General features: G+C 34.5%; 5 protein-coding genes and 1 long non-coding RNA gene across 7 annotated transcripts; 4 read left to right on the forward strand and 2 right to left on the reverse strand.

Annotated features, from left to right (window-relative positions):
• Positions 1-806: 806 nt before the first annotated feature.
• LOC105975961 (Leucine-rich repeat family protein) lies at positions 807-4,975 on the reverse strand. Its single transcript, XM_013001224.2, has 16 exons — positions 4,778-4,975; positions 3,899-4,174; positions 3,686-3,814; positions 3,392-3,599; positions 3,161-3,307; positions 3,015-3,089; positions 2,847-2,918; positions 2,703-2,774; positions 2,545-2,616; positions 2,373-2,444; positions 2,196-2,267; positions 2,055-2,126; positions 1,804-1,947; positions 1,647-1,718; positions 1,412-1,558; positions 807-1,328 (listed from the first exon to the last, which is right to left on the reverse strand). The coding sequence occupies exons 2-16, from the start codon at positions 4,097-4,099 to the stop codon at positions 1,144-1,146; spliced, it is 1,740 nt and encodes a 579-aa protein (XP_012856678.2). The 5' UTR covers positions 4,100-4,174; positions 4,778-4,975; the 3' UTR covers positions 807-1,143.
• A 3,171-nt stretch (positions 4,976-8,146) lies between these two features.
• On the forward strand, positions 8,147-10,015 carry LOC105975496 (uncharacterized). The gene is made up of 4 exons (XM_088823035.1): positions 8,147-8,288; positions 8,393-9,386; positions 9,480-9,633; positions 9,905-10,015. The coding sequence occupies exons 2-3, from the start codon at positions 8,484-8,486 to the stop codon at positions 9,624-9,626; spliced, it is 1,050 nt and encodes a 349-aa protein (XP_088679161.1). The 5' UTR covers positions 8,147-8,288; positions 8,393-8,483; the 3' UTR covers positions 9,627-9,633; positions 9,905-10,015.
• Positions 10,016-11,321: 1,306 nt separating this feature from the next.
• On the forward strand, positions 11,322-14,708 carry PTAC17 (plastid transcriptionally active 17). Its single transcript, XM_013001231.2, has 10 exons — positions 11,322-11,874; positions 12,187-12,252; positions 12,407-12,587; positions 12,712-12,908; positions 12,991-13,041; positions 13,150-13,241; positions 13,395-13,543; positions 13,665-13,756; positions 13,858-13,962; positions 14,329-14,708. The coding sequence occupies exons 1-10, from the start codon at positions 11,533-11,535 to the stop codon at positions 14,464-14,466; spliced, it is 1,413 nt and encodes a 470-aa protein (XP_012856685.2). The 5' UTR covers positions 11,322-11,532; the 3' UTR covers positions 14,467-14,708.
• A 1,280-nt stretch (positions 14,709-15,988) lies between these two features.
• LOC105975595 (uncharacterized) lies at positions 15,989-18,118 on the reverse strand. 2 transcript variants are annotated; one of them, XM_088823036.1, is made up of 7 exons: positions 17,886-18,118; positions 17,668-17,751; positions 17,441-17,565; positions 17,245-17,341; positions 16,754-16,863; positions 16,511-16,585; positions 15,989-16,379 (listed from the first exon to the last, which is right to left on the reverse strand). In XM_088823036.1, the coding sequence occupies exons 2-7, from the start codon at positions 17,735-17,737 to the stop codon at positions 16,329-16,331; spliced, it is 528 nt and encodes a 175-aa protein (XP_088679162.1). In that variant the 5' UTR covers positions 17,738-17,751; positions 17,886-18,118; the 3' UTR covers positions 15,989-16,328. The 2 variants fall into 2 exon arrangements, with proteins under 2 accessions (XP_088679162.1, XP_088679163.1); XM_088823037.1 differs by having other exon boundaries at positions 16,061-16,379; positions 17,245-17,329; positions 17,886-18,026.
• On the forward strand, positions 16,056-16,501 carry LOC148768181 (uncharacterized). The gene is made up of 2 exons (XR_016033484.1): positions 16,056-16,191; positions 16,274-16,501. It is a non-coding gene; the product is annotated as an uncharacterized LOC148768181 (long non-coding RNA).
• Positions 18,119-21,187: 3,069 nt separating the features above from the next.
• Positions 21,188-23,140, forward strand: LOC105975783 (protein SRG1). Its single transcript, XM_013001013.2, has 4 exons — positions 21,188-21,482; positions 21,593-21,840; positions 21,943-22,264; positions 22,681-23,140. The coding sequence occupies exons 1-4, from the start codon at positions 21,222-21,224 to the stop codon at positions 22,921-22,923; spliced, it is 1,074 nt and encodes a 357-aa protein (XP_012856467.2). The 5' UTR covers positions 21,188-21,221; the 3' UTR covers positions 22,924-23,140.
• The last annotated feature ends 115 nt before the right edge of the window (positions 23,141-23,255 follow it).

Here is a 23,255-nt window from a genome sequence, read left to right on the forward strand (position 1 = left end):
TGGTAATATTTGTCATGATGATTACTGTTGCATGGTAACAAGGGCAATTTTCACCCCTTAGAATAATTATCAAATTACAGAAAGACCCCTATTGTTTGGGTAATTATAAACACTACACTTAAATTAACTATGTGTTGTCTTAAAAAAAAGGGTAAATTACAACCACCCCTGGGGTATGATCAAATTACGAAAATCCCCCTCCTGTTACAATCACCCATCAACTATAAATCTTCTTGCACGTCCACCCTTAAGGTTTTAAATTTAGTGAAATCTTCGAGATTATATGGGATATTATCACTTTTGTACCCGTTTTATCCCATTTGAGTTCCACAACTTGAAGCAAGATGATCATAAGATGTGTTTTTTGGCTTATATATATATATCAAATTGTAGTGCATCAGAAACTATATTTTTACACAAAACGAGTAGAAACTAGAGCACATTCCACGAAATCTAAATGATTATGTTGGATTTGACACCATAAGGGTAGATGTGTAAGAAAAATTCATAATTGAGTGGGTATATATAATTATACAAAGAAGAGAGATTTTTTCGTAAATTGACCATGTAATTTACCCTAAAAAATGTAATTCCTCAGTAGGTAAATTTGACACCGTAAAGATGGTCGTATAAAACAACACATAATTGAAGGGGAGCATGTAATTACCAAAACAAACGGGGTTTTTCTGTAATTTGCATTTTTCTGTAATTTGACATTACCTCAGGGAGTGGTCGTAATTTGCCCAGCAAATAACGATGCACAATCAAACAAAGAGTACAAGACCATATACATATAAACAAGACGATAAAAAATCCAACGCAGGACTCGTTTATACTTTATACACATAGCAATCACCGCCAATCCAACATTTATTAATATACATATATGTTCTTGACTCGACCATGTTTCTCTCAAACTCCACAAGAAAAGAAACTTAATTCGAAACCAACGCCAAAGGAAGTCGTTATATACATTTTCTCTCCTATAAGAGATAGGAAAGAAAGACTTCGCATGTGGCACGTAAATAAAAGACGAGTAGCAAACTTTCTTGTTCCCAATATGTACACTTTGGTAGATAGACGATATATATATACATGCATGCATGCATTGACCCCCCGACTCGGGCCCCACCCTAGTAATTTCTATTCGGGCCTAAAACTGACAAGATTAGGGAGATGAGTCGATTGAAACTTCTTCATATCATCAGCATTCAACTTACAAGATTCCAATGTGAGCGATTTCAGATTCTTGAGTGATTTCAGATGCTGCAAACCATTATTCGTGACACGAGAGTTCGACACGTTTAGAGATACCAATTGCGTGAGTCCTGCAAAAAAAAATCATGTGTCTGATTTAACCGATAAACAATGAAATCTATACTATAAAATATTAAATTAACAAATTAAGTACCGGAAATTAATTCCAAACTCTTGTCGGTCAAGTGGTTGTTCTGGGATAGATTCAGCAGTGTTAATGATGTGAGATCTTTAATGTTCTTTACACCTTCATCGGTTAATCCGCCGCCGCAGATTTCCAAGGAAAGCAGTTTCTTGAAAGCTAATAAAACAAAATGAGGATGATGAATTAAAATTAATAATTAATAATAATTAAAAAAAAGAAAGATTAATTGAAGTTGTTAGCGTACATCGCAAACAGTTGGTTCCAGAATCGGTAATTCGTGCTCCGAAGAGATCAAGATGCATCAATCCAGTCAAGTCTGCAAAATTAAATAAATATAGATAATTAAATGCTTGTGTGATTGAATTATAAAAGATCAAATTAAATAAATCGAAGAAGTTTACTCGTAAGAGCAGCAAGTCCAGCGTCTGTAATTTGACGAGCATCCAAATTGAGGGATTTTAGAGATGATAATCCAGACAACTTCTTCAATCCACCGTCAGTAACTATGGTGAACGAAAGATTCAAACTTTCAAGATTCAATAAACCTGCAATTTAATATTAAAAAAAACAGTTATTCTTTTGAGAAATTGAATAAATATTTATATTATTCTTGTAAAAATCGGAATAGTTGCAAAAGGGTTCGTTGTCTAACCAGATAGATGACGTAAACCACTGCTTCCAACTTCTGTATCAGACAACTCCAAGTATTTCAGACAAGATAGACCTGTAATACAAAATTGTGAAAACACGTTTTATATAATACCAAGAAAAAGAAAAAAGACGAAAATGAAACCTGCAAGATGAACCATCCCTTCATCGTTGATCTTGCAAGAATCGAGGTTCAAGCTCTCCAATTTGGTGAGACCTGTGACACGAAAAAATAATATCAAATTTAGTACGAAATTAAAATTTCGTACACAATTTGGGATTAATGGGGTAATTAATTCATAATTACCGGACAAAATTTTACCTTTAAGGTGAACTAGTATAGCACTTGATATCTCGTTGAATCCCAAATTCAGTACTTTCAAAGACAGCAGCTCTGTGAAAAAAATTAGAATAAATGCCAACATTTATTAAGAACAAAATGCAAATACGTATATCTTCTATCGACCGAGATTCCAACGTCAAATATATCTTACTTGAAAAATTTTCACATTTATCGTCCGTCAAATTACATCTGCTCAGATTCAAGTACAACAGTGCATCGAGAGCTGCAATAAACACATAACTTCTGAATATCAGAAAGCCGAGACAAAATATAGAAAAAGAAAATGATTATTAAAAGAAAAAAACGAACCTGAAAGTGACTCGAGACATGCAGCAGTGACAGGGCAACCCTCCATATTTAAAAGAGCAAGCTTGCTCAAACCTGCAATATTAAATTATCGGGAAATTAGAAATTTTATTTGGGAAAAATAATTCACAGAGATTGAGGAAATACCTCTTAGAAAGGTGACACCGTTATCGGTAACCTTACTTGATGCAATCTGTAACGACTTCAAATTTGTAAGCCCTGCAACACGAAATAAATGGTTAGACCGAAATAAGAACACGACAAACATTTTAAACATGTGAAGAAATTAGTGAACGGAAAACGAGGTAAGCTAACCTGAGAGAGCTTTCATATCAGCATCAGTTATGCAATTACAACAGTTCAAATTCAGCGACTCGAGCTTCTCAAGTCCTGCGAAAGAAATAATTCAGAAATATTTCGGAAAATTACGTCACTAATCACGAGAGAGAACTAACACGAACCTTTAAGATGAACGAGCCCTCCTTGAATCTTCGGACATCTCTCCAAATCCAACTTTATCAAGTTAATTAAACCAGATAGGAAACTCAATCCTTGTGCGGTGATCGCATTATTTCGTTTAAAACTCAGCGTATTCAGATTCGACAGACCTACAAAATAAAGTTAACCTTTTTAACTTTCAAGAACATGTATTCTTGATTCTTGAAATTATTAAAGGAAAAAGATTTTCTTACCACTGATCTGTTCCAGCCCTTTGTCCGAAATCAGGTCGCAATAATTAAAATTCAAAGATTGAATATTTTTGCATTCTTTGAGATAAATTAGCCCAGAATCCGTAACTTCGGAACCCGAAAGATCTACAGAAAGTAAAGACGAGCCCTGTGAAGAAACAATATCCATCCAGCTGTCGTCGAATCCCGGATACTCCCCCAAATTGAGATCCTGCAAGAAAGACAACCCACTGCCTCATGACACTATTTTCCCATTAAATAAAAATAAATAAATAAAAACGAAGCAATTTACGGTACCTGAAGAGCACAATCCCTAAAAGCTTCGAGTACAGAATCAGTTAAGCAATGGGAATAGACCAAATCGTCGAAAATTTGCTGACTTATATCCCTCGGCAGCATCGAGAATGTGCTATATTTGTTAATGTCCTTCAAAAAACAAAATTAAATCATTCGTCACTAAACTTTTAAATTATTTTTGCCTTTTTTTCTATTAAAAAAAACGAAACATACTTCGCGAATTTTGTATATGCACAAATTGATAAGAGACGGGCGATTTCTCTTGCCCTGCATAGCGTCCATATAAGCTCTAGAAAACGAGGTTCCGAGCCATTTCGAGCTACTGCTTTTAGTGTATCTTCCGGAAGGTCCTCCTCTGTTCGAAGTGTCCTCGTTGGCCAGTGGGTCCCGCTTTCTGGAACAAGCTCCCCCCATTTTGTTCTGCTATATCATAATTTAATCACACACAAGGAAGGTGCAGTTGTTCAAGGGTACAAATGCAGCATCACCCTGTAAAAAATTAGAGAACGTAACGAATATCAATTCGAGGTTTCGTTTAGAGTACAACAAGTAGACCAATTTTTCTCGAACCGATTTCGGTGAAGCCCTTCGATTTAATTCATCAAACCATATAGAGATATTAATTGTAGCAACAGAGTCAACTCACCCAGTGCATAAATTGAATATTAAAAACCCACATGATCAGTAACAAAATAATTACACTCTGCGCAAAATTGAATCATATTTCACAGTGAAAAAATAAATAAATAAACACAGAAGTGAAAGATTAGGACTAAAAACTTCACTGCAACAGAAAAATTTCTGATCGACAAATAACAAAACCCTAAACTTTTCTGATCACGGGTTGTAAGATCACCCACTACAGTATAAACTCTAATCCACGAACGATTGATCATTTTCATCGAGTAAAACTCATGATTCTACTCCTAAATATTAAAATCACCATCGATTTTCCCGATATAAACATTTTTCCTTGAAGAAAAAATCCATCAAAAATAATTAAAAAAAAAAAAAAAAAACCCAAAAGAGAACAAGTTTTCAGCTTTTCGAAAAGCAGAGTACGGGAAATTAAGAGAAAAAAAAAAAACAAACCTTGTTTTTCCCATAATTGCGATTATACACTTACACAAGCGTGTGCGTGGTTTAGAGAGAGAAAGAAGAGAGAGAGAGAGAGAGAGAGAGAGAGAGAGTGGAAAGTGGAAGGGTTGCAGAAGGAGCAAGTAGAAATGATAAACTCTCCAAAACTGAAACTCGAGATGAAATACAAGGCGTACACGGGAGTGGGGGAACGAAGCTGACTCCCCAGCCTGACTCCGAACCTAGCGATGGCCGCCACGTGGTGGTGAGACATGTTGAGATTTCTGCTTCGGATGAAAACAAATAGCTAATATATGATAGGCTTAATTCCACTTTGCACTCTTGAAATATACCATTTTGGCACTTTGCACCCTCGAAACAAATTAATAGCACTTTGCACCCTCGAAATACAATAAATCATGCATAATGCACCCCAAATGAATTTTTAAAGCTAAAAAATGTAATTTAATATTTTTAGTGGTATTTTTTTTAGGATGCCAAATCTCAAATATTTTTTTTATTCATCAATCATTTTGAAACTATAAAGTTCAAAAATAAAAATAAATTTTATATATATATTAATTTTTTTTATAACAAAAATCAAATATTTTACGAAAAAAAAATCATTCAACTATTTCGTTATCAAGTTATCTGAAAATCATATTTTCTTCCAAGTATTTTCACCTAATATTTTCAAACAGTTACATAAAAGCTCCATCAATCGAATAATTTAGTGATAAAAGCTTATTTTTTATTTTTTATTTTGTAAGAAAATGTAGGCTTTTTAAATAATCCGTGTAGTTTTTATTTTTTCGCACTTTGTCCGCTCGAAATTAGGTTGGGGGTTCAAGAAAATAACAATTTATTTTTTTTATTTTGCACCCCGAAAAAAAAAACACCAATGAAAAATAAAATTGCCTTTACTATTCAATTCAGGGTGCATTGTGAATGATTTATTGTGTTTCGAGGGTGCAAAGTGCTATTAATTTGTTTCGAGGGTGCAAAGTGCCAAAATGGCATATTTCAAGGGTGCAAAGTGGAATTAAGCCTATATGATACGATAAGAAAAGACGAAAGCGGGTGGGTTAAATATTACTGTGGGTCCCACCTTTTTAGATATTGTAATTATTTTTATTAAAAAAAGGGATATTGCTAATTTTAAATAATTGGTATAATTGGGCTTGCTTTTATGCGTATTGGGGGGCAGGGTGGGGCCCACTTCAGTTGGAAGATTTCGTACGCAATGCCATTCATTATCCACGACGACTGCACATTTCTTAAATTGTTAATTATTCGGGGCTTAAGTGGGCTTATTCTCGGTACTAATCATCATTACATTTAATACTAACATTGATTTCATTCATTGGTTAACACTGATTTCATCTCATTGGTTAAACTTACTTTAAACAGCTCATAAATTCTTATGATAATTATTTCAAGAGTTGATAAGTTGTTATGTCATATTTTTAGAATTTTTAAAGTGTTCGAATAATGAACTTATAACTTAATTTTAATCATTATAAAAAATTTAAATTAAAAAGTGGGGTTTAAGAGAAAAAAAAAAAATATATATAAAGATTTTAAAAGTTCTCCAATAACTTATTTTTACTAAAGTTAAGATATTTCTTAAAAATTGTCAAATACTTCGAAGCTTAGGCCTTAGCATTATCCATTGATATACTACTACAACTTATCGACTGGTATGCTATTACAAGTGATTATCTACGACAATTTTCAGCACCTACTTTTTTTTTAATTACAATTTAATTTTGTTAGGAATGAAAAAATAGGAATGAAAATTGACAATATAATGGAAAATGAAATCAAAGAAATACCATATGTTTCTTTTCTTTTTTTTTTTTTTTTTCTTTTTTTGTAAAAACATAACTCGCAGTCAACCATGTAGATGCATTGGGTATACCTATATAAACACGGCCATGGGCCGGTTCGGGCCAGTTCCGGGCCGTTTCATACCGGTTCACGGTTCACATTTTTCAGAACCGGAACCGGCCCATAATATGCACGGTTCGGCGGGCCGGGTCGGCCCGCCGGTTCAATCCGGTTCCGAGTCGGCCCAGAAAATTATATTTATATATATATTTAAAAAAAAAATTACTTAATGGATAAATAAATTAAAATAAATACTTTTAAATAGGAAGAAAACAAAAGGAAATAAATAAAAGGACTTTAACTTAATTTTATAGGAAAAAATGGGGTGTGAGGGTATTTATAAGAAAAAATGGTGGAAAAAATTCAAAAAAATAGCAAATAACGGCCGGTTCACCGGCCGTTATTTGTTTTTTTTTATGTTTTTTTTAAATCCGGGTGAATCGCCGGGCCGGCCCGGCTTTTCACGGTTCACCAATTCATAGAACCGGGCCCGTCCCGGGAACGATAGGCCGGTTCACCGGTCAACGGTTCGGGCCGGTTTGTCAACGAGCCGGTTCCGGGCCCAAAACCGGCTCATGGCCGTGTCTATATCTACACTCTCGTATAATAGCTTACAAATTATACGAAAGACGTAAACTACATTAGGTTAACCATGTACGACAAGCTCGACCTAGCGACCGTTGTCAAGGGATTCGAAAAAGGCATTGTAACACGTGACTTGATTTTCCATTATATTGTCGATTTATGGTCAATATAATTGAAATACAACTTTTAGCATGTAAATTTTTTTGTTATATAAATATTCAAATCTTATTAGCCCTAAAGAAGGTTGATTTAGTAATTTTAGCATATTGGTGGTTATGGTTGAACCAACTAATTAAGCATTCTGGCTCCATGAGTCAATTGTTTTTTCTTTTCTTTCATATTATTATTATTCTTTTTAATTCTAAAAAAGTGCTCTATAGTGGATACTCCACAATAGTTAACTACTAGTAAAAGGCTTAAATTATTTCTCAAAAGAAAAAAAAAAGAAAAATAAAGGCTTAAAATTAGTTATCTTTATGATTAATTATGATAATGATTTATGAATAATAATAAAAACTGCATATTTATATTAACAAATTATTCTCTCGAGCTTATGGTTTATTTCCTAAATTTTGAGAATTAAGTTAATATAAATAAGGGTAAATTACAACCACCTCCTTGAGGTAAAGTTAATTTACGAATAAAATCCTTATTTGTTATAAATTACATAAATACCCCTAAAGTTTGGAAATTTCTTACATCCACCCCATACAAAAGGGTGTTAATGTAATAAATTTACAAATTTCAAGGGATAGACGTAATTATGAAAACATAAGGGGGTTGTTTCGTAAATATACCTTACCTCAGGGGCGGTTAATTTACCATATAAATAAACATAAATACGAAAATTTCAGATTCTCCGTGACCTAATTTTTTCAATCGGGTGACCTAAAAATTTGAATCCGATTTCAATTCTGTTCAGAATACCCCAATTTAGGAACCGGATAATCTGTTGCCGCATTGATTCACGAAGCCTGTGTAGATGGAGATGAACAAGCATAAAACCGACCCAGATACACAAAGCCATGGAAAACGAAAGAGGAAACAGGCGGTAAATAATTTAAATTTTTAATTTTTTTTTTTTTTTTAATTTTGCTTTTTTGTGTGTGGTGATATATACTTGGATCGAGTACTAATATTTACGATTATGCACAGGGAATCGATACTCTCGGTATGGATACTAATGCGATTGATAAATTGCCTGAGGATTTACTTATTGCGATTGTCTCTTGTATGAGCATTAAGGATGCTGGTAGGACAAAGCGTTCTGTCTCGTAGATGGAGGTATTTGTGGATGTTTACACATGGGGTACTGGAATTCGATGATAGGGATATTAGTTCTAATAAAAAGGTACTGGAATTTGATGATAGGGATATTAGTTCTAATAAAACGGTACTGGGATTCGATGATAGTTATATTAGTTATAATAAAACTAAAATGAAAACGTACAAGTTTAATAGCTTGGTGAATCATGTTCTCGATCTGCATCAGGGTACGAGTGTTGATAGTCTGATAGTTCGTTTTTGTAATAAAATTAAAGCTGGATATCCATCTTTCATTAGTGAATGGGTTCTTTTTGCTGTGCATAAGAAAGTAAAGAGGTTTGATTTGGATTTGTCGGTTCCCGGTGCCTCTCCTTGCAACTATAAATTTCCCGACCTTGTTGAGCTGCTAACAAAATTTCCCTTAAACGAGTTCTTGCCACTTTATGAGAAGTCCATGTCTTTTGTTTGGTGCTTAAGATCCCTTAATGTTTTTCTCTCTCTAAGATCCGTTAGATTGGTTAGTGTTGATATCGAGGACGAGGTGGTTCGTTATTTTCTAGACTCTTGCCCTTACATTGAGAAGCTATGCATAAGGGGCTCCGCTGCTACAAAAGATGTCAAATTTGTTGACCCTTTGCCGTATCTCAAAGTATTGGAAATATCCGAGTGTTGCAACATTCAGAGTCTGGTTATATCTGTTAAGAATCTTGTGTCATGTACGTATGAAGGAAACGAGCTCGGTAGTTTTCCATTCAAGAATGTTCCTAATCTCTCCGAGCTAACTCTTGGTGGGGTGTTTTCTGAGTCATTCGTTTACGAACCCAACAAACACTCGAGCTATTTAGCTCAACTTGTGAAGCTTGTGTTGAATCTTCATACTGCGGTAGGGTGTGCATTAATTTTCTGTCGTATAACGAATAACTAATCTTAGCAATTACCGTCGTTTTCATCTCCCCGTTCTTTTCTTTTTGTTCAGAGTGTTGGTAGACAAAATTTTCCTTGTGATTTTGCCTCAGTTACACGCTCTCAAGCGGCTGGAATTGAGCATCGTGTCGCAAGTTGGCCGAAGCCTTCTCTTTTTGTCGTCATTGATCAAGGCATCTCCTCAATTGCACGAGTTTAAAATCAAGGTGAATAGCATATAACCCCGTCTAGTGTTGTTTTAATTGTTTTGCACATAGCTCCCTTATAGTTACAATTTTGAGCACATAACCCCTATATGGGTTAAAATATAAGTAGTAGCTACAGTGAAATCCACTAGTAGAATAAAGTAATTACTATTATACCCCCTCGCACGTTCACACATAAACTCTACAGTGATGGCGATTACAAAGTTTCTTGCCTGAATTTCTTTTTATTAGATAAACTGACTAATGATATATATCTTTCATACTGTCACAGATAAACTACTTAGTGCCTTGGTCACCGTTTATCTATTTGTCGGTACTTTTTCAAACATATCCTTTCTTTTTTTTTTTTTTTTTTTTTTTTTTTTTTTTTTTTTAAATATCCTTTAGTGAGAACTCCGTGACAGAGTTTGATTCATTTTTTATCTGGCTGAGCCCGAGCAGGATATAGATGCACATATGGATTCGCAGGAGGACGAGTAGATCTAGGACTATGTTTTCAGCGGAAGTATCAGTTCCTGGTGCCTGATTTTCCATCCGATGACGATGACGATGACGGTCCGACTTCGCCTCCGCCTCCTGTTTTTACAATGGCTGGTACTTCGGGTGGTTCTACTCCTATCCCAAACCCGAGGTCCCGCCCCGCTCCGAAAAAAAGCTTCATTCTCGACCGTGGAAGTTGACTGGTGAGACACCCGGTGGACCAAAATACCCTCATTTGATTCCGAGTTTTAGAGCACATATTGCCTACGACATCTTGGACCAAAATACCCTCATTTGATTCCGCATTTTTTGAGCACATATCGCCTACCACATCTGGGAGGAAAAGGCTTATTAATTTTAATAAATTTTGTTTAAGATGTTTATACTTGATTGTGCTATTCTTAAATATGAATATATCTTCAATATGGCCGACATATGCTGAAGTTGCGGTCGCACGCGAAGTCTACTTGGTCGGGCCCCGACGGCTCCCTCATCATAATAACCCAGTGATAGAGGTTTTTATCGAAAGGTGGCAGCCAGACACCAACAATATCCTCTTTTTCTTTTTTTTTTTTTTTTTTTTTTTATAATTAGTGAATTAAACCATTCATGAATATCAGATTTTATGTGGAAGTTTTATGTTTCAATTGTATGATTATAATTTTGAAAATATTAAATGGTGCTACTTGGGGATCGAAGTGGAATTTTTAAATTCCGCCAGTTCTGATCCGAAAATATCCGAATATTCAAATTTATTTGAAATGAAATCGGAATTGTATATAAAATTACTGAAAATTCCAATTTGCGATCCTATTTTGGTTCCGAATATTTGATTGTTTTTATAAATATACAATATAATTTTATGATAGATTTTGTAATTCAATCAAATAATTTTATGTTATATTTTATACGAAAAATATAACATAAAATTCTCTCTTTTTTTAGCTTTTTTTTATTTTCCCTGCAAAATTTTGAAAAATATTGTGAAATTTTTTATTATAACCGAATTTTAAACAATAGATTATAATCTAATGTAAACTTTTGCATTTCAATTTTTTTTGAACCCTACTTTTACTTCCATACTAATATGATTTTTTTCTTCCAAAAAAGTCATTTTTGATCTATTCCCTCAGATTTGCACCCCTAATTTTAAAATCTACCAAATTATCACATTTTTTTTTCTAAGAAAAAATTAAAATAATAAATGTGCATTTTGTGCACGTAGCTACATTTGGATGTCTGTCTGACACTCATCAGACCGTATAATCTGACTATCTACATTGTTTTCTCCTTCGGGAAAAATAAAATAAAAATAAAATAAAATAAACATTTCTAATTAAAACCCAATCCCCCGTCTTCTTCATTTACACACACAGTACACGCACTAAAAAATCTCAAAACCCTCAACAGAGCCCTAAAATGGCGTCCATAACCTCACTCTCCGTGGAAATGGCCGCTTCATTTCTCGGTTTCGCCAAAATCCAATCTTCACCGATTTCATCTATTCATTCCTCCCTTTTCTTATACAGAACTAGACCTAATTTTTTTGCTCAAAGCCGCAAGTTTTTTACCAGTACCAGCTATGGTGGTTCGAGGATTGTATATTCGGAGCGGCCGAGTAAGCGTTTCTCCCGCCGGTTCGCTGTCTCAGCTGCGGCCACGTCAGCACCGGAGGCTGAGAGTTCTGATTCTGTGACTAAAATTCCTCCGGATAATAGAATCCCGGCCACCATTATAACTGGTTTTTTGGGCTCTGGAAAGGTTTTTTTTCCTCTAATTTTATCCTCTCTTTTTTTTTTTTTTTTTTTTTTTTTTTTTTTTTCTGTTTAATTGCAAATTAGAAGATGGGATTTATGGATTTTGTTCAATTTTGCAGTATATGATAAACTGAATATATGATAAATAATGGTGATATTGAATTTAAGATTTTCCCAGATGTTAATTGTTGGGAAAATAAAAATAAAAATCTAATCTTGTTCTTTATGTTGATTTCTGTTAAATTTGTGTCTTACAGCACTGAATTTTGATTCTTGACTAATATACCCTCTCACTTGTGTTTTAATTGCTTGACAGACAACTTTGTTAAACCACATATTGACCGCCGATCATGGGAAACGTATTGCTGTCATCGAGAACGAGGTATAATGCCGTCTGTGTAATCTGCTCGACTAATTGGAAATGTCTAGATTCTTGATGGGATTAAAAGATTAAAAAAAAAAAACTTATTTGGAGTCGATTTAGAGTGTGGTTGTAATAACTTTCTATTGCCTTGTTCGTTTTTTTTTCCTTTCAGTTTGGTGAAGTTGACATTGATGGCTCACTAGTTGCCGCAAAAGCTGCTGGAACTGAGGACATTATTATGCTCAACAACGGGTGTCTCTGTTGCACCGTGAGGGGCGATCTTGTCAGAATGATTGGAGAATTAGTTAGTCGAAAGAAAGGAAAATTCGATCATATTGTTATCGAGACAACAGGTAATTAATATTGATTTAATTATTAAAAATTGATCAGTTTTGCTACGAGTATCTTTTCCCACTCGTTTTGATTGTATAATTGTGATATCGAATTTGATGTATTTATTCTACCTCGTCGTTTCAGGATTAGCAAATCCAGCCCCGATTATTCAGACATTTTACGCCGAGGATCAGATTTTTAACGATGTGAAACTCGATGGAGTGGTCACACTTGTTGATGCTAAGCATGTTCGTTTTCACCTTGATGAAATTAAACCCGAAGGTGTCGTCAATGAGGCGATTGAACAAATTGCATATGCCGATCGCATCATAATTAACAAGGTAAATTTCTCTCGAGCAAATTTTTGTATCACTGCATTCGTGTTGCTTCGGAATGACTAATTACATGAAATTTTGATAACAGACTGATCTTGTTCCCGAACCGGCAGTCGGTCCTCTTATCGAAAGGATAAGGGTAGGTTAGCTCATCATTGCCATTTAACTATCATCCTCCTCCCTTCTCCCTTTCTTTTTTTTTTTACGGGAGATCGCTACTAAAGAACTTTTTTTCCCTTTGACGTAGAGCATAAATGGTATGGCTCAACTAAAGAGAACTCAATACGGAAAAGTTGATTTGGATTACGTTCTTGGTATTGGAGGCTTTGACTTGGAAAGGTGCACCACCATTTTTGAATTTCACGATGCCTTCGGTTTTGCATGATACTATACCCCAAATTTGTTTCTTTTTGCACGTGGATTTGCAACTACGTTTAGATATAATACAATTCCGTTTTTTACACTTGTCTCAACTTAATTAGATATGTGCAGAATTGATAGTGCTATCGAAGCTGACCACTCGAAGGAAGTTCATGACAGTCACAGTCATGATCATGACCATAACTGTCATGACCATAATTGTCATAATCCCGAGCATGACCATCACCATCATGACCACAAGCATGATGACCATAAACATGGTAACTTCAATTTTAATCCTTAACCGTAACATATTCTATATATATATATATATGCACACACACACACATAAAATTACTAATCCAATATACGAGAATACTAATTTATTGGACACTGATGCAGAAAATCACGATCACCATACCCATGACCATACTCATGACCCTGGTGTTTCTTCAGTCAGCATAGTCTGTGACGGGACTTTGGATCTTGAAAAAGTTAGTTGCACAGTCTTCTTATTCTCGAGTTTTTTTATTTTTTTATATTTTTATTTTTTTATATTTTTATTTTTTAACTTTTGATTTTTTGTTTTCTTCAGGCAAACATGTGGCTAGGTACCCTTTTGATAGAAAGAAGCGAGGATATATATCGAATGAAAGGCCTTCTATCTGTTGATGGCATGAACGAACGATTTGTTTTTCAGGTCAGTTGATTCTCTGCTGAGTGACAAATATCTACATTATATGTAATTCCACATTTTTCTCGTTTCTCTGAGTGGAAATATTAATTTTTTCTCGTCTAATACACAATGTCCCAATATACAAACAAAAGGGCTCAATTCTTTTCATTCATGTAGGTTGACTCGAAAAATTATTGGACTAACCAGACCTCAAATAATGATATAATTGTTAATGATGGATTATCTAACCAATCAAACGAGACGTTGTTGTTATTAATATTAAAGGGGAAAATGTATTATAGACCTAGAAATGTTTCCACCAAATTAAAAATATGGTTCTTGAAATTATTTTTTGAGCTATAATATCCAATTCATTTTCACACTTTACAGGGAGTGCACGATATATTTCAAGGTTCACCCGATAGATTGTGGGGTCCAGAAGAACCGAGAGTAAACAAGATTGTATTCATCGGAAAGAACCTCGACCGAGAGGAAATAGAGAAGGGCTTTAAGGCATGTTTGTTATAGTTTCTCACAATTTTTCATACAATAATTCAACATCGAGGGGGGCGATGCCCCCTCTCCCTCCCTCATTGAGAAAATAATTGTTAGTAAAACATTCTTAAATCTTGATTTTGGTCAACGTTAAATTATCTGTGTCCGTAAACTATTTTGTAATCGATAAATAATGTTGGAGGTATGTCAGCAAACTAATATAGATTTTAATTAGTATTAATAAAATAAAAATAAAAAAAGTTTCTTGTTCTTTATTCTCTATAATGTGTTTTGTACATGAAAGTTGTTTTTGCTTAATACTATTAAGAGGTATGTTATAGAGATTAATTTGAGATTATTGCATGCATGGATCCTTCCAAATTTGTACTTGTTTCTAGAAGCTTCTAAGATCTATTTTTTTCTTTAGGTGGGCATAGATCTTGGGGGAATATAGTTTTCATCTATTAAGTTCGCACTGATTTCACATTTAATTCGGAATTAATCATGTGCATTTTATCTTAACTGACGGACTAACAGACTAACAGTAAATTGACGGAAAAGATAAAAAAATGTTAAATTATTGAAACATGAGATGTGTTTTCTCGTGAACAGGGGGGCCAAATATGAAATTGGTGCAAAATTGAGGGATAAAAAGTGTAATTTTCCGAATCTTTGGGTGTTGACTGTTGACGAACCCTTGTGACTTTTCTTTTTCACCTAATTAGTTGGCTAATTATGAGCTGTTTTCTCACAATGGAAAAAAAAATACACAGGCAAGAATCATGGGTTATGTCATTCACAAAGCATGAAATCGAAAAACTCGTATTTCATTGCTGCATATAAATAAGCGAAAGTTTTTAATAGCTTTCCGATCGACCGTGGTAAAAGTACTGTTGATGACGTCACTCCGGCTCTGTGTGGAAATTGCAGTCGTAATTTTGTTGGTGGTGGCGAAGATGGCTTTACTGGTGGTGTTGGTGAGTCCAGGAGGGCCACCATGCACCACCATGCCGCCGCCTAACGAACCACCACGATTTCTTGAATTCCAAGTTGAGGTGGTGGAAAAGGTGCATGCACCTCTTATCATAGTACTGCTTTAGTTCTTAAACTCTTACTAACAATGGATGGATTTGAATCCTGAAATAGAACCTGCAATAAACCAGCTCTTCTCTTCTGCATAACATTTAATCGAAAAACACTTTAGCCAAAAAAACAAAAAAAAGATGCATAAACTGCTAGGGCACATACATACATACATACCTTTACGTCACGCTTTTGTATAGAGTTGAAATACTCGTATATCTCGCTCATTAGCTTAGCTCTTTCCTCCACACTCTCCGAGAGAGCTTCTTTTAACATTTCGGATTCTTCTTCAAGAACCCTCAATCTTCTCTCCAGTCGTTTCAGTTCCTCCGTAAATAGATTTGAAGAAGCTTTTACGGTTACGTGAGTTGAAGTCGATGAACCCGCCGTTTCAAGAACATACGATTGATCACGAGACATTGTTTTTAAGTGAGCAAGTATTCTACGTCTAATTTTCATCAACTTTCTAGGGTTTTGTTGTGTGTGTGTGTGTGTGTGTGTGTGTGTGAGAGAGAGAGAGAGAGAGAGAGAGAGAGAGAGAGAGAGATTATAATAGGATGTTGGTGCTGCAAGAATTGTCCCATTACATTCAGCAGACAACAATTTCGGCTCTAAAATTAGCATTAGTTTCCTCTTTCAGAAGGGCAGACAAACTTTGGCTGCATCTCAGCACAAGTATTTATCTCCTCCATTTTTTATTTTATTTATTTATTTTTATTACTACTATAATATTACTACAACTGTGCATATTATACAGATGATATTTATATCCTCCGAGCCATCGACCGGAAGCGAAAATGAGCAAGCTTTAGCTAATCAACCGGGATTTCCACCTCCATTCTCAGACCTCGATTTTCCAATATCTGTATTAATAAAAGCAAGATTACACTTTATTTTATTTTTTTCACAGCAAAAAAGTTACAAATCAAAGTCAAAATTTGTTTTGTAATATGAATCTGTAATTAACTTTGAAATAGATTTAAGACAGACGAACCTTAAAGAAATCGTCCAGTAGAAGCGAAGATTTTTTCGTGTAACCAGCTTCATGCAAGAGCTCACTTAGAACTACCTGCATAACACAAGAGAAAAAAGCAGGTTACAAGTCGTATAACTTCATATATGTTCACTCGGATCATTACAAATAAATATATATATATATATATATATATATATATATATATATATATATATATATATATATATATATATATATATATATATATATATATATATATACCTCTCGTTGCTTATCTGACATAAACGAGCCAGTCAGATCATGAAGCACTTGTATTAGGTCATTGAAAGTCACCTTTCCTTTGCAATCAGAGTCGTATACTTTGAAGATGACTGAAATTCACGAAAACAATTAAAAAAAAAACTAAAATAGTTCAAAATAATAATAATAATAACAACGCAACAAATTCGATGAATTTCAGTCTGATATTTTCAAATTTCGCACCATCAAAATTGATGATAAACTCACATTTGTTGAAAACGAGCAAGTGGAAGAAGCTACTAGACATATTCTCCAATTAAACATTATCGGGATATTCGACCATTAGGCTAAAATCATTTTAATTGAGAAAGCTCTGTTTTCACCGACACGAAGTGAAATTTTTTCGAACATTGAATATAAATTGTCGATTGTTAGGAAAATCAACACTGATTAGAAATCAACTAACAAAATATAAAATTTAGCCGAAGTGTGAGGATTTAAAGAATGTATACTCTCGATTTTCTGCGGTAAAGTTGCTTTAGTACTGAACGCGGACAAAAACGCAACGAAGTCCTTGAAATTCAACCCGTCTACCATCTTTATCAATCTCTGCAAATACCATATCAGCAGAAAAAAAATGATCGAATGTGGTAATTCGAAACCAACGAAAATGGCAACCGAATTATCTCTAAAGAATAAATAATCAACCTGAGAAATTGGATTCATTGCAAACTCTGGTACAGATAAGAACTCATCTGCAGATATGAAACCCTTTGCATTTCTATCTAATTGGCAAAATCTGTTGTACAGGCACACTATTTCTTGCTGACCAACTGGCATCAATCCATCATCAAATACCCAAAAATAAATTAATTCTTGAAAATAAAAAGTGGGTCCCACAAAAAAAAAAAAAAAAAAAAAAAAGAGAGACTTACATAGATAATTACAGTGTTCTTGAACTAACTCAATATCATACTGAGTCAACATTGATGAAGCACTACCCATTGTTGAGTATCAACCTGCAAGAACCCACTTATCAAAATCGAATATTTAGCGCCAAAAAATCATTTTTTTTATGTGCGGAAAGTGAAAATTCGAAATTGGGACTCAAGAAAAAAAAAAAAAAAAAAAAAAAAGGAGGGGAAAAAATGACCTAATTTTCCAATTCTGAATGAAGAAGATATGCTGATACAGGATAAGACTCGATCATGCGATAAAAATGGTGTAAGGCGTGTGAGAATTTATAATTGAGAATGCTTAGTCATAATCGCAGCGGAGATGAGCAAATTTGTTCGTTCTTGTTTAAATTGGGGGTGGCGAGGATTTTTATGATTATCGTTAAGGGCTTGTTTGGATCATACAAAGATTAGAAAAGTGTTTGCAATCAAAATTTGGGGTGATTGCAGGGTTGGTTAACAAATTTTAAACCTCAATTTATTTTGTGGGGTAATTTAAATATTTTAGGGTACAACCACCTCTGATGTATGCTTAAATTATAAAACAAAACTCTCTTGTTTGGGTAATTACATCCACCACTTTAACTATAAATCTTTTTACACGTTTATCCTTGCAGTTTCAAATTTAGTGGAATTTTCAAGATTATATGGAATATTATCACTTTTGTACCCATTTTATCCCATTCAAACTCCACATTTTGAAGCAAAATGATCATAATATGTGTTTTTTGGCTTGTATATATCAGATTGTGGTGCATCAGAAACTGTGTTTTTACACAAAACGAGTACAAACTAGAGCACATTCCACGAAATCTAGATGATTATGTTGAATTTGACACTATAAGGGTAGAGGTGTAAGAAAAAATCATAGTTGAGGGGTAGATGTATAAAGTAAATTTAGATTAAAACAAATATTAACTATTAAGGCATTTTTTATCTAGACTGAACCTATTGTTAATTTAACAATAGATTAATTAAAAATCTCGTTTAAATAATATTTTTGATTGGTCCGACTCAAGAGCACTATGATAGATTTAATTCTGCAAATTTATAAGATAATTCATTTTACAAATGATTACGTAACCACATTTATATACCGGGTAAATTACGAAAAATCACTTGAATTTAGGCTAAGTTATGAAAAACACATCTCACATATTCGTAATTATCAACATCTTCGACATTTGTTTCCATCTTATATCGACTCGCTTATAGTGTCATTTTCATAAAATATTTTTGATTCCATGGAATATTTCCCGAAAATACCAATTCTACGGTATACCTTCTACAACAACTTTATTTTCATCAAAACATCTCATTGCAACGTCACTACACTTCTTGTTGATAGTACGAACCATCATAGCATATACATAGACAATTTTTTTTAACATTTGTGCATGGCTACCTTCAATATGTTCTACGTTTATAGGGGTAGAATTGGCATTTTTTAGAAAATATTCTCTGAAATAAAAAAGATTACATGAAAAATCATACCATAAGGGGGTCGATATTAGACGAAAACAAACATCAAGGGGATTTTAATAATTAGGGATATGTGGGGGTGTTTTTCGTAATTTGACCTAAGTTCAAATGTTTTTTTGTAATTTACCATAAAATATATATAAAGTTCATAACTTTTAAATGCATAGTATCATGTTCAATTTCAGGAGATACAAATGATATTCTCAATTATTTGATCATCAAGCAACATCTCACCATTGCTGTTAAGTTCGACGACAATGAAAAAAATATTCGACTTTTATTCATTACAACGGTTCAACTATACGATTAAGCGGCGCGCCTGAGTTCCGAATTCCGATCACTCCCGCCTTGAATTGATGTTCGCCTTAAAGTTTATGTACAACTCCGATATGATTTATATTTTTCTAGAAAATATCTATTTTCTCGGAATTAAAAATAAATAATAATTTGGACCCCATTCCAATATATTCTAATACAAAATAGAATATATTCCCCGGCAACGGCGCCAAAAACTTGTTGGGTGCTAAATACCTAACACGCAAGTGCACGTATCGCAAACAAGTAGTAAAAGTGGACTCGTGAGAGTCGGATGTCGATCCCACAGGGAATACTCAAATTATCTAATCCTAAGTACCAAATTCTAACAATTATGATTTTTATTCAGCCTACGCAAAGTTGTTAAATAAATCAATAAAACAATTAAACTAATTATGAAAGCAAATAAACACGGGAAAATATCAATAAAAACGGACCTAGGATTTTATCTTCCCCCTATGCAAGAATTGCTCACCCAAAACCCCTCAATTATGAAATACATGATTCATGATTATTAACCCGAGACACTAATTTACTCATAACCCGCTGTCGCGTGTATTATGAGTCTATTATTCATAAACGATTCACTATATGTCTATGCAAACCAATTATAAATAAAGCATTAACTAACAAGTCTCGTAAATGGCTACCTAAGGTGATATCTGTATGTCTACGACACCACATGCAATTGACACACTCATCCGGTGAAAACTACTCGAAGGCTCTTCTACCTACCGTCTAATTATCAAAATAGCTCTGTCGAGTCAATCCCAATAATCACAGATAAAGCACATAAATTGATCAGGCTCATGCACTAACAATCATAACAGGGAGAAGAAATAATCATAAAATCATAATTGCATAATCTCAAGAAAACGGGTTCACCATCCCCACATAGGGTTCCGACAAAATCCTAGATTAAAAACTTAGCTACTCGTAATTCTTATGATAAGCAAAATAGAATAAATAAAATAAATAAGAAAAACTATGCTTGAGTTTTCGTTGATCTTTGTTCTTCGCGTTTTGTGGTGTAAAATTTCCTCCTTATGGTGTAGAGACATGTTGCTTTTATAGGCTTTTCTTGATAAGGAAGTAGTAGAAACCTAATAGGAATCAATTTCCGCCACTTTCCCCCATCAGGACTTGTTCTTCGATTTTCGCCATGTTGGAGTCCGAATTTTGGAATATTGTGTAAATAAGAATTGTAGCCCTTGAAATTAGCTTTCCAATGCCGCCAAAATCACCTAATTCGGAGTTCGTATGAGAGAGATATCCTCGAAATCGTGGACACTGTCAAAGCTGTGGCGAGATTCCTTCTTCCAATTTGATTTGTTTCCTTATTTGCAACTTTTTCCTTTCTTTTTGATCTTTTTTCCTTCATGGACACCTAATTCTCGTTTTTCACCTATAAAACACAAAATCAATCAATTAAAGCACAAATATAATTAAATCTAAACAAAAAATCCACGTAAAGTTAACGTATTGAGTGTAATATCTACACTCAACAATGTACAACTCCGATATGATTTATATTTTTCTAGAAAATATCTATTTTCTCGGAATTAAAAATAAATAATAATTTGGACCCCATTCCAATATATTCTAATACAAAATAGAATATCTTGGTGCTGATTGTCTCTTCCTACCCCAATCTTATAGCTGTTACAATCTTGATTCTCTCTCTCCTCTCTCTCTCTCCCTCTCTCTCTCTCTCACACACACAGAAAATTAAAAACATGGCTGGAGTTTCCATTAATACATCTGTTGAGGTTTTGCTGTCAAAAAGAGTTCAAGAAATGGTCCTATCCGGCAATGATGATCCGTCGGGACCGTACATTTGCAAAAAAGACCGCGACTACGGTGAAGATGAAGAAGAAGAATCAACCGAGAACAATTCCCCGATTCCATTTATCGATATCGGAAAATTGTGTGCTAAAGAAAATGATCAAGAATTGAAGAAACTCAAGTTAGCTCTCTCCACATGGGGTTGTTTTCAGGTTCTTTATTAGATCAGAATTAATTTGGACTATTCTTTTAGATAGCCGTACACATTTAATATACATATGTTCGATTTTTCCAACATAACCGATTTTTTTGCTTGTTTTAGGCAATAGATCATGGAATACCAAATTCTTTCCTAGACAAAGTACGAGGAGTTGGAAGAGAATTCTTCGGACAATCGATGGAAGAGAAGAACAAGTGTGCAAAAAAAGTGGCGGAATTCCAAGGCTATGGAGCCGATCCGGTTCCAGAAGACGGCCAATCGCTCGATTGGTCGGACCGTATCTTCCTCGCTTTAGCCCCCAAAGATCAAAGAAACTACACATTTTGGCCTCAAAATCCCATCTCTTTCAAGTATGAAAAAAAATTCAAGAATGCACCATCCATATATATTATATTCAACTCTTGATTTTAATCAATGTTCGTTTTTCTTCGTAAACTTGTTTGTTGTTGCAGAGAAGTTCTAGAAGAGTACACGGAGAATATGAAGAGGTTTACAGAAATAGTGTCGAAATCGATGGCGAAATCGGTTAATCTCGAAGAAGGCTGTTTTTTAAAACAGTTTGGCGAAAGATCGCAGCTCCACGGTAGATTCAACTACTACTCCCCATGCAAGAGGCCCGATTTAGTCCTCGGCATGAAAGCTCATTCCGATGGATCGGGTTACACCGTTTTGCTCCAAGATGAAACGGGCCTACAGATACTCAAGCAAGGCAAATGGTATACGGTTCCTAATGACGCTAATGCCCTTCTTGTAATCATGGGTGATCAGATGGAGGTAAGTTTCTACTTCAAACAAATTTGCTCTTATCTTTGGCATATTCTAGAATCGTTAAATAATTGAGTTCCAAAGCCTTGGTTGGTTAGTAGATAAGCCATGATTAATAAATAATCGGATCTTACTGAATGTTTGGGTCCGTACAGTAACTTTTCAGGCCGGCCCGCAACTTTGAACAAAAGAAACGGCTCTAATCTTGGCTAATTGAGAGATTATTTTTTGCACTTCCCATGATTCAACAATATAATCAAGTTTTCATAAGATTGTTTAATCTATCTCGAGAACCAAACAAGGCCTAATAAGATTGCATAAACCTTATCTTGGCTGATCTTATCGTGGCAGCTAAAATAAGCCTCGGGTGTTTGCTCGTCCGATTCTTGATACCTATTTTCTTTAATTTGGAAAAAAATGTGTAGATTATGAGCAACGGGATTTTCACAAGTCCGGTGCACAGGGTCGTTAGCGACTCGAGAAGGGATAGGATTTCCGTGGCGGTGTTTTACACGCCGGAAGTGGGAAAAGAGATCGGGCCGGAAGAAGGGTTAATCGATTCGGAGAAGCCGAGACTTTTTAAGATGGTGAAAGATTATGCCGATATTCACTATGGATATTATCAGAGGGGAATGAGATCACTCCACACTATTCAACTGCAAGTTTAGTATCTGACATGTTATCCTATCCTTAAAATAAAAAGTGTGTTGCTCATTCTAAGTTGTAATAACTTAGAATATGCTGTCTATTGGTTTCTTTGTTCTCTGTCAGATGTATTATAATTTGGGTAAATAGCACTTAAACCCTCGTGATTTGAACTTTGTGCACATGAGCCCCTCTTACTTTCAATATAGCACATGACCCCCTTACATTTTAATATAATCAGATAACTTCCTTGTACTTTCAAAAAATTTACTTTTCCTAATGAGCAAGATTATTTATCAAGTGGAATACCGTAGGGGATTATGTGCTTATATTAAAAGTACAAGGAGGTCATGTG

This window comes from Erythranthe guttata, chromosome 9 (assembly GCF_056151865.1).
Source record: "Erythranthe guttata isolate IM_541 chromosome 9, IM_541, whole genome shotgun sequence".
Lineage (NCBI taxonomy): Eukaryota > Viridiplantae > Streptophyta > Magnoliopsida > Lamiales > Phrymaceae > Erythranthe > Erythranthe guttata.

Bases quoted from the DNA above. Each gene is read 5' to 3' on its own strand.
- LOC105975783 (XM_013001013.2), top strand. From the start codon at position 21,222: ATGGCTGGAGTTTCCATTAATACATCTGTTGAGGTTTTGCTGTCAAAA. The intron at 21,483-21,592 runs GTTCTTTATTAG...TGCTTGTTTTAG, and splicing joins CCACATGGGGTTGTTTTCAG to GCAATAGATCATGGAATACC. The intron at 21,841-21,942 runs GTATGAAAAAAA...TTGTTGTTGCAG, and splicing joins CAAAATCCCATCTCTTTCAA to AGAAGTTCTAGAAGAGTACA.
- LOC105975595 (XM_088823036.1), bottom strand. From the start codon at position 17,737: ATGGGTAGTGCTTCATCAATGTTGACTCAGTATGATATTGAGTTAGTT. The intron at 17,566-17,667 runs GTAAGTCTCTCT...GATTGATGCCAG, and splicing joins AGAACACTGTAATTATCTAT to TTGGTCAGCAAGAAATAGTG. The intron at 16,864-17,244 runs GTATACATTCTT...CGTGAATTTCAG, and splicing joins TTTACCGCAGAAAATCGAGA to TCATCTTCAAAGTATACGAC.
- PTAC17 (XM_013001231.2), top strand. From the start codon at position 11,533: ATGGCGTCCATAACCTCACTCTCCGTGGAAATGGCCGCTTCATTTCTC. The intron at 11,875-12,186 runs GTTTTTTTTCCT...ATTGCTTGACAG, and splicing joins GTTTTTTGGGCTCTGGAAAG to ACAACTTTGTTAAACCACAT. The intron at 13,042-13,149 runs GTAGGTTAGCTC...CCTTTGACGTAG, and splicing joins CTCTTATCGAAAGGATAAGG to AGCATAAATGGTATGGCTCA.
- LOC105975496 (XM_088823035.1), top strand. From the start codon at position 8,484: ATGCTGGTAGGACAAAGCGTTCTGTCTCGTAGATGGAGGTATTTGTGG. The intron at 9,387-9,479 runs GTAGGGTGTGCA...CTTTTTGTTCAG, and splicing joins TGTTGAATCTTCATACTGCG to AGTGTTGGTAGACAAAATTT.
- LOC105975961 (XM_013001224.2), bottom strand. From the start codon at position 4,099: ATGGGGGGAGCTTGTTCCAGAAAGCGGGACCCACTGGCCAACGAGGAC. The intron at 3,815-3,898 runs GTATGTTTCGTT...TGTTTTTTGAAG, and splicing joins GCATATACAAAATTCGCGAA to GACATTAACAAATATAGCAC. The intron at 2,775-2,846 runs GTATTTCCTCAA...TTAATATTGCAG, and splicing joins CGGTGTCACCTTTCTAAGAG to GTTTGAGCAAGCTTGCTCTT.